At 53.8% G+C, this 13,633-nt stretch overlaps 1 protein-coding gene across 1 annotated transcript; it reads left to right on the top strand.

The window, feature by feature from the left end:
* The first annotated feature begins 5,796 nt into the window (after positions 1–5,796).
* Positions 5,797–13,120, top strand: OGFOD2 (2-oxoglutarate and iron dependent oxygenase domain containing 2). Its single transcript, XM_071571886.1, has 7 exons — positions 5,797–6,419; positions 6,535–6,591; positions 8,928–9,038; positions 9,923–10,022; positions 11,101–11,225; positions 11,687–11,944; positions 12,520–13,120. Exons 1-7 carry the CDS (start codon positions 6,297–6,299, stop codon positions 12,793–12,795), a joined length of 1,050 nt encoding a protein of 349 aa, XP_071427987.1. The 5' UTR covers positions 5,797–6,296; the 3' UTR covers positions 12,796–13,120.
* Positions 13,121–13,633: the final 513 nt, after the last annotated feature.

Here is a 13,633-nt window from a genome sequence, read left to right as displayed (position 1 = left end):
GCTTTAGTACAACTGCTCCTAAAGGGCGACTTCCAAGCCACAATCAAGGTGGAGCCCTTTGGCAGGACCGAGTCTCTCCCTGACAAACCTAAACGAGGATGGTGCCACCTCGGCCGGAGGGATGGCCCGAGGGCAGACCTTGGGAAGGGACTGGATAGACACCCTTGTCTGAACCTTCCCCTTCCTTTCTCCCAGGACAGAGCAGGCACATCTGCACCCTGCACTCCCAGGAAGCTGGGCCACAAACCTGGGGACAGTCCGCGCTGTCCCCGGCGCCGCAGGACCCCCGAGGAGCCCCCGGGACTAACTGGTTTTCTTCCCACTGGACATGCTCTGCTCAGGGGGCAGGACCGTCTCGATCTGGAACGATACAAACTGGCCCTTCTTCAGCTTCTTCAGGGAGCTGGCAGCGCTGCCCCCAAACATGTTGTCCTCCACTTTGAAGGCAAGAGAGGGCAGGCCCCGACTTTTCCTCTTCATGCTCTTCCGCTCCTGGTTGTAGGCCGTGGTCATGTTGGCGATCACCTGGAAAGAGGATTGTGTGGGTTGGGCTTTGAGGTGTCACCCAAAATCAGCTCAACTGTCTCTCACAGCTCAGTGAAGAACAGAATCACTGAGTCATTAGGGCTGAAAGGGACCTCTGGAGATCACCCAGTCCATCCCCTGCCAAGGAAGGGTCACCTGAAGCAGGTGACACAGGAATGTGTCCAGACGGGCTTGAGATGTCTCCAGAGAGGGAGACTCCATGATCTCCCTGGGCAGTTCCAGTGCTCTGCCACCCTCCATGGAAAGAAGTTCTTCCTCATTTTGAGGTGGAGCTTCTTGTGGTTTAGTTTATGGCCACTGCTCCACATCCTTGAGCACCACTGAAAAAGTCTGGCACCATCCTCTTGACAACCCTTGGAGATACTTGTGTGGATTGATGAGATCCCCTCAGTCCTGCCTTCTCCAGACTAAACAGGCCCAGCTCCCACAGTCTCTCCTCACTGGAGGGAAGCTCAGAGTGACTGAGTGTCAGTGCACAGCTCAGCTGGGCAAGCTGAGCCTTTGCCCGAGTTGGATACACCCGGCAGCAAGGGAGAGTCTAAGGAAGGGCTTTCCAGCCTTGCTCTCACCAACCCCAAACCAGCAGGAGACCTTACGTTATTGAACAGCTGCAATTCCACCGATGTGCTCAGGGAGCCAATAGTTCTCCATCAGTAGAGGGCAGAAGAGCCACAGAGCCACGGGAAGCTTTATCACCTCGTGTTAGTTACAGCCCCACTCCATCCTGCCTGCAGCTCAGTCACTGACCCCATACCAGAAGTGCCCCCACAGACAGGACAGAGCTCTTCCTGCCCCATGCCAGGATGTGCATCTCCATTTCACAAGGGAGCCAAGCAGCCAAGGGGATCAGCTGGGAATAGATCCCACATGTTTAGGTCCCAAGACTGTTATTCCCTGGCAAGAATATTTACCTGTCCAGGTGAGATCAGAGAGAACCACATAATCCTGCCTGAGTGCAAGAACTGACGGAGCAAACAAAGTATTTGAGCCCTGTCTGATTTTTTTTTGGCACACAGTTCACTAAGCCCTTCACAGGAAATACTGAGGTTGTTCAAGTTAGGAAACCAAGAAACAGAGACACTAAATGAGCTGCCCAAGGTCACCCAGCACAGGAAGTGAATGCTGACCTTGTTCCCTTGTTCCTACCTGCCCACTGGGCCACTAGTCCTCATGGTAGCCCTGACATCCTCCCATTTTGGGCAGGGTTTCTTTTAATCTTTGTAATTAAATAGCATGTCCCTGAAGGCTTCTTGTCCCTTGCCTGAGGAGGGACACTCTGAGCCGATTTGAGGTGCAGATAACAAGGCAGAGAGCTGGGACACAGCTCTCACCAGCCTGATGGGGTAAGCCAGTCCGTCATCTTTCATCACCCTCCTCTGAGCAACACCAACACCAGCATCCCTGTGGTGGCTCCTCAGAGGGTCCAGCTTTGCTCCTGCTGCCCTTGGACCACATCAAGGTGCCACCTGCCACCTCTCCTCTCAAACCAGGCCTGGGCTCAGCTGCAAAATGATTTCAAGGCACCAGAAGACTTACAATTTCTTTCACCACGTTCTGCTGCTCCTGCACGGTGGCTGTGAAGGGTGGGAGGCTGTTGGCTTTGCCAGAGCCAGCCCCCTGCTCTTTAGAGTCCTTGACAAAATCCACCTGCAAGGAACAGATTCAGGTGTTACTCCGGAACCAGTGGCAAATCTCCTGCCAGACTCCCCTGGCCCAACAGTTACCTCAGAGGACAGGCACACATATCTGTTGAACATGAGAAAGAAGGGGCTGTACTTGGTTGCAGAGTTGATTGAGGTGCGGAAATGGAAGAGCACGGGGTCCAGGTGGGCATCCCACTCGCTGGGCTTCTCGTTCACCACGCTGCAGATGGAGGACCTGAGCACCTCGGCACTGGGGTCATCCAGGCTGTCAGCAGGGTCTGCAGGGGTGAGGACCTGTGAGATGTTCCAGCGCTCGCACAGGTGCCGGCTGACCTGCAAGGGTGGGGCCAGGCCCGCCAGAGAACATGGCACGTCAGCAGCCCCCACAGCATGGGCATGGGCCTGGCACTGTCCCCCTCCCTATGCCAGGGGATGCTGCGCAGCACAAACAGCTCTCCAGAACAGTTAGAGCCTGAGAAAACATTTTGCAATGACTATTTCTATGCCTGAAGCTTTCCATAGCACTGAGAAGCTGGGTTAATCCCAGGGTAGGGCAGGAATTTCATGCACATGGTCTCACAGGACCTTTCCTCTTGAGCAGAGAGGCTGGAGGACTTGCACCACAGAACCACAACCTTAAATCCTTGCCAGGGTGACAATACTGGCCAATCACCTCCCACTTCCAACAGGGCTGGGGCAGGGACAAGGCAGCATCAGCTCCTCACTCCCACTACATGGCACACTGCAACTCTGCCTTCAGGACCTGCTGCCCAAAACACCTGCTGAAGGTCACGTGGCTTCTCCCTCAACCACCCAGCACCTGACCTACCTCCTCACAGAAGTCCCAGCTCTGACAGGTGTAAATGTTCTTGGACGCGCCAAACCTGAAGAAGAGACACAACTGGTTTATTCCATCAGCTGAGGCAGAGCCAGAGGAATTTGCTCTTCATGGATGCAAAAGGGACAGAGACCCTCCCGTGGGGCTGGTGCTAATGGGACTGGTGTGACCTCATCCCCCACCAACAGAGAGAGGTCTGCTGGCTCCATCTTTTCCAAACCGGCCAAGCCTGTTTGCTTTTGAATGATATAGCAGTAGGAGAAAACAAGGGAACTTTCCTGCTCTGAATGCAAATCTCCACTGGCCCCACGAGTCTTCCACAAGGACAACGTCACGTTGTGCCATGAGCTGTGTGAGTGCAAAATGAACACTTTCCGGGAGGGATGAGGGAATGGCTTTAAAGCTCCTGCAGAAAACTGGGGCAGAGCTCTCTTGGCCTCAAGGCTGCTTGGAGAGCCACTTATGCCTCTTTCTCCCTTCCCTGTAACAAGAGAAGAGGTTCTTCCCAAGGACTTTATAAAGAGCAACTGAGAGGCATTGCTTGGTCTCTGCTGTAGAGGGGAGAGTTCCTGCTCTCCTGAGGAAACATCTTGAGGACATGGGGTATTTTTTCAACACACATCTCAACACTCCCCATCTCACTGTCAAGGTGCAATGCAACCAACAACAGACCAGCCAACCTGTAAAAGATGGTAGCCAGGGCTTTAGCCACAGATAAAGGATCTTTCTTCTGCAGAGGAGCAGCCTCCACCCACTTAGTGAAGTAGTCAGTCAAAAGGAGGACGTGTGTGTTGCTCTGGCTTGTCTCGGGAAAAGGGCCTGCGTGAACAACCACCAAAAAAATCCATGTGATGCCATAATATCCCCCAAATGGACAAAGCCAAAAACCCAGCCCAGCAGAACCACTGCTGCAAAAATGACCACAACTCCTTTCTGCAATGTCACTTGACCAGAACATTTGGGTGACCTTTGTCAGCAAAAATACATCCATCAGAGCTTCAGCTGTGGGAAGTAATACACTCCCCCAGCTCCCATTGTGGGTGGGGAGGGAGCCGAGCCAAGCACACGGATCAGGTTACACCGTGCGAGGCTGTGTGGCCTCCTTGGCACCTCCCCACAGGCAGCTCTCACTGGGTGCGTGTGGCAGCAGGTCTGCCACGCTCCTGGAGCCCTGGAGAGCCTGTCAGCCACACACACTCACCGTGGATGTCTAATCCCAGCACCTCCCAGGGGGATTCCACCCTGACGGGCCGTGCTTTCCGCGACACATTCTTGTTGTGCTCGGCGTTCTGGCACGTCTCACACATTTTGATCTGGAGAGGGAAAAGGCAGATTGGAGGGTTTGGGAATATGTTGATGGATTCTGTCAGGCTCAGCCTGCACAGGTTATGAAGGGGTGAGACAAAGAACAGGGCTGAGCAGCTTCCTTCTACCCAATAAAAACAGTGAAGCACAGGGACAAAACACAACAGGCTGACACATCTCACCTCTCCCAAAACTCACCTGGCAGCTTTCTCTGACACAACAACCAATTTTCTCAATGTGGCCTACAGCTAAGCTATTTCTCACCCTGTTTCCAGGAGAATATTTATTGTATTTTAACCTCCTAGTGCTGGCTAGATAAACCATCAGCCCAAGAATGCCGGAGGAGCTCAGACCATGCAATGCACCCACACTTCTCCAAACCACACTGCTGCAGAGAACTTCCAGCAACAGAGCAGGGGAGGGCAAGCAGCTGAGGAGAGACAGTGGAAACACTGAGATCCTCCCCTTACACACGTTTAGGGAGTTGAGCAGCTTTGGGCGCAATCCAGAGCTGGACTCAGCAACTTGTCTGAAAGAACCCAACATTCCCACACTGACCAAAACTGCCCTGCAGGAGGAGGAGGGAGACCTGCACACGCTTCCTGACGCTCAGGAAAAGACATCCAAACTATCCAGCTGCCTCGAGGCGTTCCAAGATTCACCTGCAGAGCTTCAAAGCAACAGGCACTAGAGATGACATCACCCCTGCACCAGGCTCTGCTTACTCGGGACTGCTGCCAGCGCCGGTGTCACCGCCACGGTCAGTGCTCTCAACTCACCCAGTCCACGACATCCTTCACAATCCCCAGCCAGTAGTACCGGCTCTGGATCCGGTGCACCGTCTTTTTCTGGCCCAGGTGGTTCCCGATTTCGGTGAAATGGCTTTCTAGGAAGACCTGCCGTCTCCGCTCGGGATCCACGATCACCTCCCGCTTCTCCTCCTTCTTGGGGCCCACGTAGTAGAGGCAGCCGCCTGCGGGCACGGGAGGTTTGTGTCCAACACCCCCCTCACAAAGCCACTCCAGCTGCCCAGCCCCAGGAAAAACCTCATTTTCCACAGCGGGAAACAAGGGAGAGACACAACCCGGGGAGCTGCTGCCCGGGAGCTCCTGCAGCGCCCCTGGAGAAGCTGCTGAACCGGAATCACCTTAAATAAACCCAGGGAGCTTTTCTGCTTTACCCAGGACCGCGCGAAACGCTCTGCGACAGTGAACGCACTGCGGTCCCCGCGGGGCAGCCGCGGAGCCCTGGGGTGACACAATCCCCCCAAGAGCGGTGCCGAGCACAGGGCTGGCAGGGGAGAGGCAGCGATGGTGGCAGCGATGCTGCCTCCCAGGGCTGCCCAGGAGCCGCATCCCCTGCCCAGCCGCGGGCCCGGCACATCCTCCCGCAGCACCCCCGGCCCCATCCCCATCCCCACGGCCGAGCCGCCCCCGCCGCGGGACCGCACCGTCCACGACGAACTTCTGGGCGTAGCGCTTGAGGTTCTTCCTCTTGATGGAGCAGAAGCTGGGCGGGAAGCAGCCCTCGGCCAGCAGCCGGTAGATATCCTCGAACTTGCTGCCGTGGCCGCAGGGCTCGGCCGCCACCACCACCTCCCGCTCGGCCTCGGGCAGCGCCGCGTCCATGGCCGGGCTGGGGGCCGGGGCCGGGGGCCGGGGCCGCGCTGACCCCGCCGTGCGCGCCCCCGTGCGCGCCCCCGAGCCGGGCCGGGCCGGGTGCTCCGAGGGACCGTCCGCGAACAGCCCGAGCGGGCCCGGCCCGGCGGGGAGGGCCGTGCGGCGGCGGCACAGCCCCGCCCGCCGTGACGTCACGGGCAGCGCAAGAAAAACAACCGAAAGAAATCGCAAAATTGGGGTAAAATCGGGCGAGTTTGGCCTCTGCCCGTTTTTGGCTGCGGCTGGGAATTTGCCGACGCGCCCTGGCGCGGGAGGAAGCGGAGCCTGCCCAGGCCGGCGGGAAACATGTCCGCGGCGCCGCCGTTCCTGGCCTGCGCCTGCTTCTTCACCGACAACATCTTCGTGCGGCGCTGCGGCCTCCACGTGCGCTACCGGGACCAGCGGCAGCTCCGCCGGGACCACGGCCGGGTACTGCGGGGCCACGGCCGGGCTGCGCGGGCGGCCCTGCCCCGGTGGCTCGGGCCGTACCGGGGGTGGGTTGGTGGCTCTGCCCCGGTGGCCGTGACCGTCCCCTGTGTTGCAGGCGCTGCAGGAGCGCGGCTGCCGGAGCGAGGAGCAGTTCCAGGCTGTAGTGAGGGAGGTGAGCGCCGGGACCCCCCTCACACCTGCCAGGAGGGGGATTGGGGCAAAGGATGGTTTGGGTTGGAAGGGATCATCGAGTTCCACCCCCTGCCATGGGCAGGGACACCTTCCGCCAGCCCTGGTTGCTCCAAGCCCCGTCCAGCCTGGCCTTGGACACTCCCAGGGATGGGGCAGCCACAGGTTCTCTGTGCCAGGGTCTCATCACCCTCACAGGGTGGACTTTCTTCCTAAAGTCTGATGCTCTTTTAACTTGAATCCATTCCCCCTTGTCCTGTCACTACATTCTCTTGTAAATAGTCTTGGTCCTATTTTTGTTTTAAGTTCCCATCAGTCACTGGAAGGCCACAATGAGGTCACCCCAAAGCTTCTCTTCTCCAGGCTGAACAATCCCAACTCTCCCAGCCTTCCCACCCAACTGAGCTGCTCCATCCTCTGATCATCTTGTGCCTCCTCTGGACTCGCCCCAACAGCTCCATGCCCTTCCTGTGCTGGACCCCAGTGTTGGATGGAACACTCGAGGTCCTGTGGGGAGCAGATGGGACACCCCCACCTCAGGGACACTCTCAGGGGTCCCCTCACCTGTAGCATCTCCACCAACCCCAAAGGGAGTTTGGGACTTGCTGAAGCCACAAGCCCTGACAGAACACCTGCCTGCCACCTTGTCTGGGTTAACCTGGTGCTGGGCAGAGGCCGGAGGGAGGAGTTGTCCCCAGGCTCCCTGATCCAGGGCTAGAGGCTGTCAGGAGTTGTTTATACAGCCAACACCCTGGAATTAAACATTGTCACCCAACACTTTGTCCCAGTGGCCTCTGTGCTGGATTTAGCCAGCTGGCTCCCAGCCCCTTTCCAGTTTGTCTTTCCTTGTCCCTTCTTTTGCCAATCATTTTTATGGTAAAGGCTGCCCTGAGATGGGATCACCCAGGGGTCCTGCAGAGCTCAGATGAGGGTCACACTCCCCTTATTGAGGAATCTCTGCCTCTTCCTGGGCCAGGAACAGACCTGTCACACAACCAGCTCTGATTTCACCCTGAGGACAGGCAGGTTCCTTTAGGGCTTCTTGGCAGAATGATGATGGCAGTAAATCATACTTATAATTACAGCTTTATTAACAGGATATTATGATTCATATAGCACAGAATTTATGAGTAGGACAGCCCAGGATTTCTGCAGGCAGAATCAATGCAGCACAAGCAGAATTTATAACACATCCTCTCTCAGGGTTTCTAGATCTTAACTTCAGTTGCAGTTTATAATCACCTAGATCCTAATAACTTCCTAATCACCAGGACTTCAGATCTGCTCAGATCTTAATACAAGGTTTTCTGTATCAATATAAACATAGTGCAGACTCAGAATTCATATAAAACAATAGGATTTACTCACTCAGCCCTCAGAAGTGATGGAGGTGCCCCTGGCTGTGGGAGGTCACGGCTCTCACTGTCCAACAGCTGTTCCAGTCCAAGTTTCCCACTCAGGACTTGTAACTGCTTGGTTTTATAGGCAGGGCTGGGGCTGTTACAGTCCCCTGTTCTGTGCCAAGGTCACCAACAGCTCCTGCTGACCAGGGGATTGGGCCCTTCAAGGCCAGCAGGGAAGGGAGTGATCAGCCTTGATGCTGGGAGGGAGGAGAAGGAATCTGGTTTGTCTGCTTGGTTCCCAAGACCTTCAGGGCCTGATAATGAGGGAAAGGGAATGAATATGTGACTAGAGAATGGGCTGCTCACTCCATAGAATGTGTCAGTGATACTAAACAGGGGTCAGGAGGGGAGCTGGTCACACCCTCCTTCCTTCTTTAGTGAGGAATGTTATAAATTAATCTCGTGAGGGGGAATTAAGCAGGAAGAGCTGCCTGAATCAGCTGCTAAAACAGCTGTTTGCTCTGCAAGGACAGATTAGCCTGTCTCCACCACACTTAGCAATAATCCCTTCATGACAAGACTTGTCTCCCTCCCAGCAAGTGTCTTTCTTTTGGACAATGCTTATATTGTCAGAACACAAGCCAAGACTCTTAAAAGCACCTGCTGGCGATTCAGGAGGTGTCAGGATGCCTAAAAGGGCTGAAGCCTCACAGTTCCACTTGACACTTCCTCAGAAAGACTTCAGTCATTTTTTAAGCCATCTGTAAAGAGAAAGTCTCTCCAATGTCTCTCAGGCATTTGGCTTTTCAGATATTTATTGGACTTGTCTTGACAACAGATGAACAAAGCATTGATGCTGCTTCCCAGAGGTGCCTTAAACAAAAATAACTGGTTTAAAACAATGAGCAAATTCCTGAAATTGTTTTTGGTTTGCTTTTTGATTTTCTAACAACTATACCCTGTTGTTTAATTGCAGATTGAGGCAGAAGTGCAGAGAAGAAAAGAGTTAATCCATCAGTCAGTGGAGCGCAGAGCCATCATCTCCAGGTGCTACAAACCAAAACACCCAGAGGTGTACACTCTGCAGGTACTCAGTGTGTCTGGAATATCTTTTGCACCCAAGGAATTACCTGAGAGTTTATTTTTTCAGTTTATTTCTCCCTCTTCTGCTTAGGATCATGCAGTCTGAAGCCAGACTGAATTAAAACCCGTGTGGAGCATACTAAAACTGAATTTAAAACTTTGACAGCACAGCCTGTTCTCCAGGCAAGATTCCACCTGTTTACAGCGAGGAAAGGGTCATTCCATATGGAAGCTGCTCCAGCACCTGGTACTGGACTTGGAATACCATTAGTTATTTAAATATGAAGCATCATTGCAGCAAACAGGCTCAGTCAGGTCTAATGAAAAGCCAAAGAGAACAGCCTTTATGGGCTACTCTGCTTGGAATTTCCTATGTTTGCCAGACCCAGGACTTCCCAGCTGGGTAATTCCCAGAGATCAGCAGCAAAACACAAGGTCACACAGATTTCCAGTGATCCTCTAGTAATCAGTTCTGCTGTTGTTTGTTACCATCAGTGCGGGGAAGTGCTCAAAGCAGAGCCCAGTCTCCCTGTTGTGCTGATTCCACAAGAGGCTAAAATCCACTAGGAATGACATTGCACTTACTTGTTAGGAATACATATTGTGAGTAAGGCTCTTTCCTGTCATGCCTGTAATAAATCTGGCCAGGTATACTTAGAAACCCCCAAACCAGAGCAAGCAGCAACTTACCTAAACCACCAAGAAAAACACAGTAATTTCTGCAGTTCCTGCCACAGAAGTAACCCCAGTGTGACTACCAGCCCTACTCCCTGGAGCCTGCACATTTCCCTGTGGCTCCCTGGAAGTCCATTCCTGTCTGGGGCTGTAAAAGGCTGTGCAGGCTAACTGTGTTTCTGTGTGTTTTTTCTATCCCTCCCTTGACACCAGGAGTCCTTCCTGGCCCCAGATTTCCTGGAAATTGTGGGATACTGTTCATCGTCGGGAGCTCATCTCCAGGGCCTCCTGGGCTACCTTGAGTCCTTCTCAGGTAAAAGAAACAACACCTCAGTCACACAGCTCTCCCTGTGTGGCACTGCAGCTTCCCTGGTGACAGCTGGTCCCTAGGCCTGTCTTTAATAGCTCAGATTTGACACAGGCTGAGACAAACAGGATGTTATTCTCTGCCTGCCGAGGGTCTCTGGAGGAGCAGTGCTGTGCAGCAGTTCTGCCCTGGAGCAGACACTGTTTTCTGCCTTTCCATCCCAGCCTGCTGATGTCTCACCAGAGGCTCCAGCTGCAGCAGGGCTGGAGTTTTGGTTGTACCACCACCTCACCAGGGAGCCTGCTGAAAGAACACTCTCAGCCTGGGGAGCTTGGTTTTCCCTCCCCAAGTGTTTTGCCATTTCAGACAGTCTCTCTGGGTTAAGTCTGGGCTGAAATAATTTCAGTCTAGATTTCAGTCTTTTAAAAATATCTGTGTTTTAAGCTTCCCTGGAGGCAGCTGTGAAGCTCTTTCCCTACCAGAAACGCTGACAAACGTAGAAGGGAAGAGAAAAAGTTGCCTCCTTTTCTCAAGACAAATATAGAGACACAAATGTGTCTGTGCAGAGCTCCTGGATTTGTCCAAGGCACGATTTCCAGACCCAGCCTTCTCCTGCTCTCTTAATCTCAGCTTCTGTATCAGTTCTGAGCCCCTCAGACCTTTAGGGCTCTACCCTGAGAGGCAGCTCAGACCTGCTATTCCCAGGAGGTTGGCACCAGATGAGTGAATCCCACACGTCCTAAATGACCTTGAGCATCCTTCCAGCCTGCCTGTGATGAGTCCTTGATTCATCACCCTCCCTCCAGACTCAAAACATTTCCTTGGCACTACATCTGGCATTTAAATCAGTGCCAGACCTCCTGACTGGATGGGTAAGCCTGGAAGTGAGAGACCAACATGAAAAACAGCAAATCCATCCCAGAGCTGATTCCAGGGAATGGTTCCAGCCCTTTGAGCAGCCTGAGCACAAAGTGAGGCCTGTGGGTCCTGTGCTCTCACTGACACCAGCACAGTGGGGCTGCACAGGCAGCCAGGAACACTCTGTGATTTTTCCCAATAAATGGTGTGTCCCTTCTCCTGACAGATAAGAGGATCTATCGACTCCCAGTGTTCACACAGGAGTTCTGCCAGACCTTTGTGGAAGAGCTGGAGAACTTTGAGCAGTCGGATATGCCCAAGGGCAGGCCCAACACTATGAATAATTATGGGGTAGGACTCATCTCCTGTGCTTCTTTAGGGGGAGTGTTCACTCTCTTCACCTCCTCACTTCTCCCTTGCCTTCCAAAGTGTCTGTCATTTCATACAGTGCAGTTGGAATTCCAGGACCCCCTTGGAGTGAAAGGGTTGTGCTACACAGACCAAAGGACATGGGAATGCAAGGAAAGGGGATGGGAGTTGGTGTCTCAGAGCAAAGAGCACCTTGTATTTAAACAAGGTGCCATTTAAATCAAGGAGTCAGTTTTTAAAGAACACTCACCTTTCAATGTTACTCTGTCTTTTCCCCATCCCTTTCCACCTTGATCCCCCTCCTTTTTCCTGTAGCTGGAGCCTTTGCTCTAAAGTTCTTCCTGTGAGCCAGCAGCAGGGCTGGACTAGGAGAACAGCTCTGCAGCAGCTCTGATGAGCAGCAGATGTTGCTCAGCTGTTCCCAGCTCCCCTCTTTGCTGCAGGTGCTGCTGAGTGAGCTGGGGATGGATGAGGGTTTGGTGACGCCGCTGCGGGAGCGGTTCCTGCGGCCCATCACGGCCCTGCTGTACCCTGACCTGGGTGGTGCCTGCCTGGACAGCCACAGGGCCTTCGTGGTCAAGTACTCCCTGCATGAAGACCTGGATCTGAGCTCTCACTATGACAATGCAGAAGTCACCTTAAATGTTTCACTGGGAAAAGACTTCACAGAAGGCAACTTGTACTTTGGGGATTTCAACCAGGTACTGAGAACACTCCTACTCTGGACCCCCATTCCATTCCCCTCTATCTCCTCACACCCCCACTCCCAGTACCAAGGCATAAACTGTGTTCTAAAAAACAGTTACTCACTTTGGACAGTCAGCTCTGTTCTGTCCTTTCCTTCCTTTTTATGTACCTTGGTTATACAGGAGCCTATTCTGCTGCAATATTCCAATATTCATGTTTCAGAGAGAGGCAGAGGCAGCTTGTAGCAGGGATTGGAGTGGAACAAACCAGCCCATCTTTCCACAGCTGAAATAGCAAGCAGGAGGTGTTGAGAGAGACATTTATTTCAGATGAGACTTACACCTAAATCTGCTTCTAGGGCAAGAGAGGGGTAAAAGCTCCCCTACACAGGTGGAACAGGTTGTTTTGATTGAAGCTGGACTTGGCACTGGGAGTGTCTCACTGGAAAACAGTTGTACCAATCTGCTGCAACTGAAGTGATGTAGTTTGTCCTCTCCCTGTTGCTCCCTGGGTGCCGTGGGGGGGAAGACGTGACAAGTGTCAGCCGTGTGAGTGTTTGTTCTGCCAGTGACACTTCCCGTTGTTGCAGGAGCCCTCGCCGGTGCCGCAGTACGTGGAGGTGGAACACGTGGGCACGCAGGGGCTGCTGCACCGCGGGGGGCAGATCCACGGGGCGCTGCCCATCGGCTCCGGGCAGCGCTGGAACCTCATCGTGTGGATGAGAAGCTCCTCGGTGCGCAACAGGCGCTGCCCCATGTGCAACAGCCGCCCCCGGCTGGTGGCAGCGCAGGGATTCGGGGACGGGTTCACGGCAGCCCCGCAGGACGCCGTGCCCGGCACTGTGGATGTCTGTGCACTGGGGTAGTGCGTGGCACAGCCTGGTCCCTCCAGGCCACGCTGCCCCCTGACCCCTCACACTGCACTAACAGGCTCTGCTGGAGGCACGAGTCCTGTGAGAAGTGGCTCTCACCTTGGAGAGGGATGCAAAGCCAGTCCTGCCAGGGCTAGGAGAGCTTGGAGAGCTGGAAGAGCTGGATCTCAGCTCAGCAGGGCTGAAGGACTCTTTGTAAGACAGAGCCCCAACAAATGATGCACTACAGAGACTTTTGGGTGTACAGGGAAAACACCCAAAACTCCTTGGCCTCTGTGCCAACAGCAGCATCCCAGGTCCTGCTGGAAATGGGAGGGAATGGTACAATAAACCACTTCTCTGCTGTTCTTAGTGGCCTCCTGTCCTCTTCCAGAGGAACAGCTTTTTGTTGCTGAGTGACAGGGAAGGGTCTGCTCAGAAATGAGATCCGGGTGATTCACAACAGGCTGCTGGGAATGGTATGGAGCTGCCATCACTGGAGGTTTGCCCAACCCAGGCTTGGAAAAATCTATCTGGAGAAACGGAGAGCTGATCCCACAGGGATGTCCAAAGGCTTCCACAAGCTCTTCTGAGCAGAAATTTCCCTTTCAAAGATCCTGTGAACCTTAGAAAGCAGAAACAGAGACAAAGCCCAGGGAGCCACCTGCAGCACAGCAAAGCTTCCCAGAGGAAGGCAAGATGGACTTTTAACTCCCTTTGCTTTAGTTGTGTGGACAAGTAAAAATACAAAATAACTCTCTCAAGCTGGGTGCAGCAGGCAGGCCTGGGGCTGCTTAATTAGGCACCAAGATACCCCAGCATATGATGGATTAATTAGAAGGGTCCAGTGCTT

Source organism: Pithys albifrons, chromosome 17 (assembly GCF_047495875.1).
Source record: "Pithys albifrons albifrons isolate INPA30051 chromosome 17, PitAlb_v1, whole genome shotgun sequence".
Taxonomy (NCBI): domain Eukaryota; kingdom Metazoa; phylum Chordata; class Aves; order Passeriformes; family Thamnophilidae; genus Pithys; species Pithys albifrons.
Note: the sequence above shows the minus strand (reverse complement) of the source record. Positions and strands in the feature narration are given on the sequence as shown.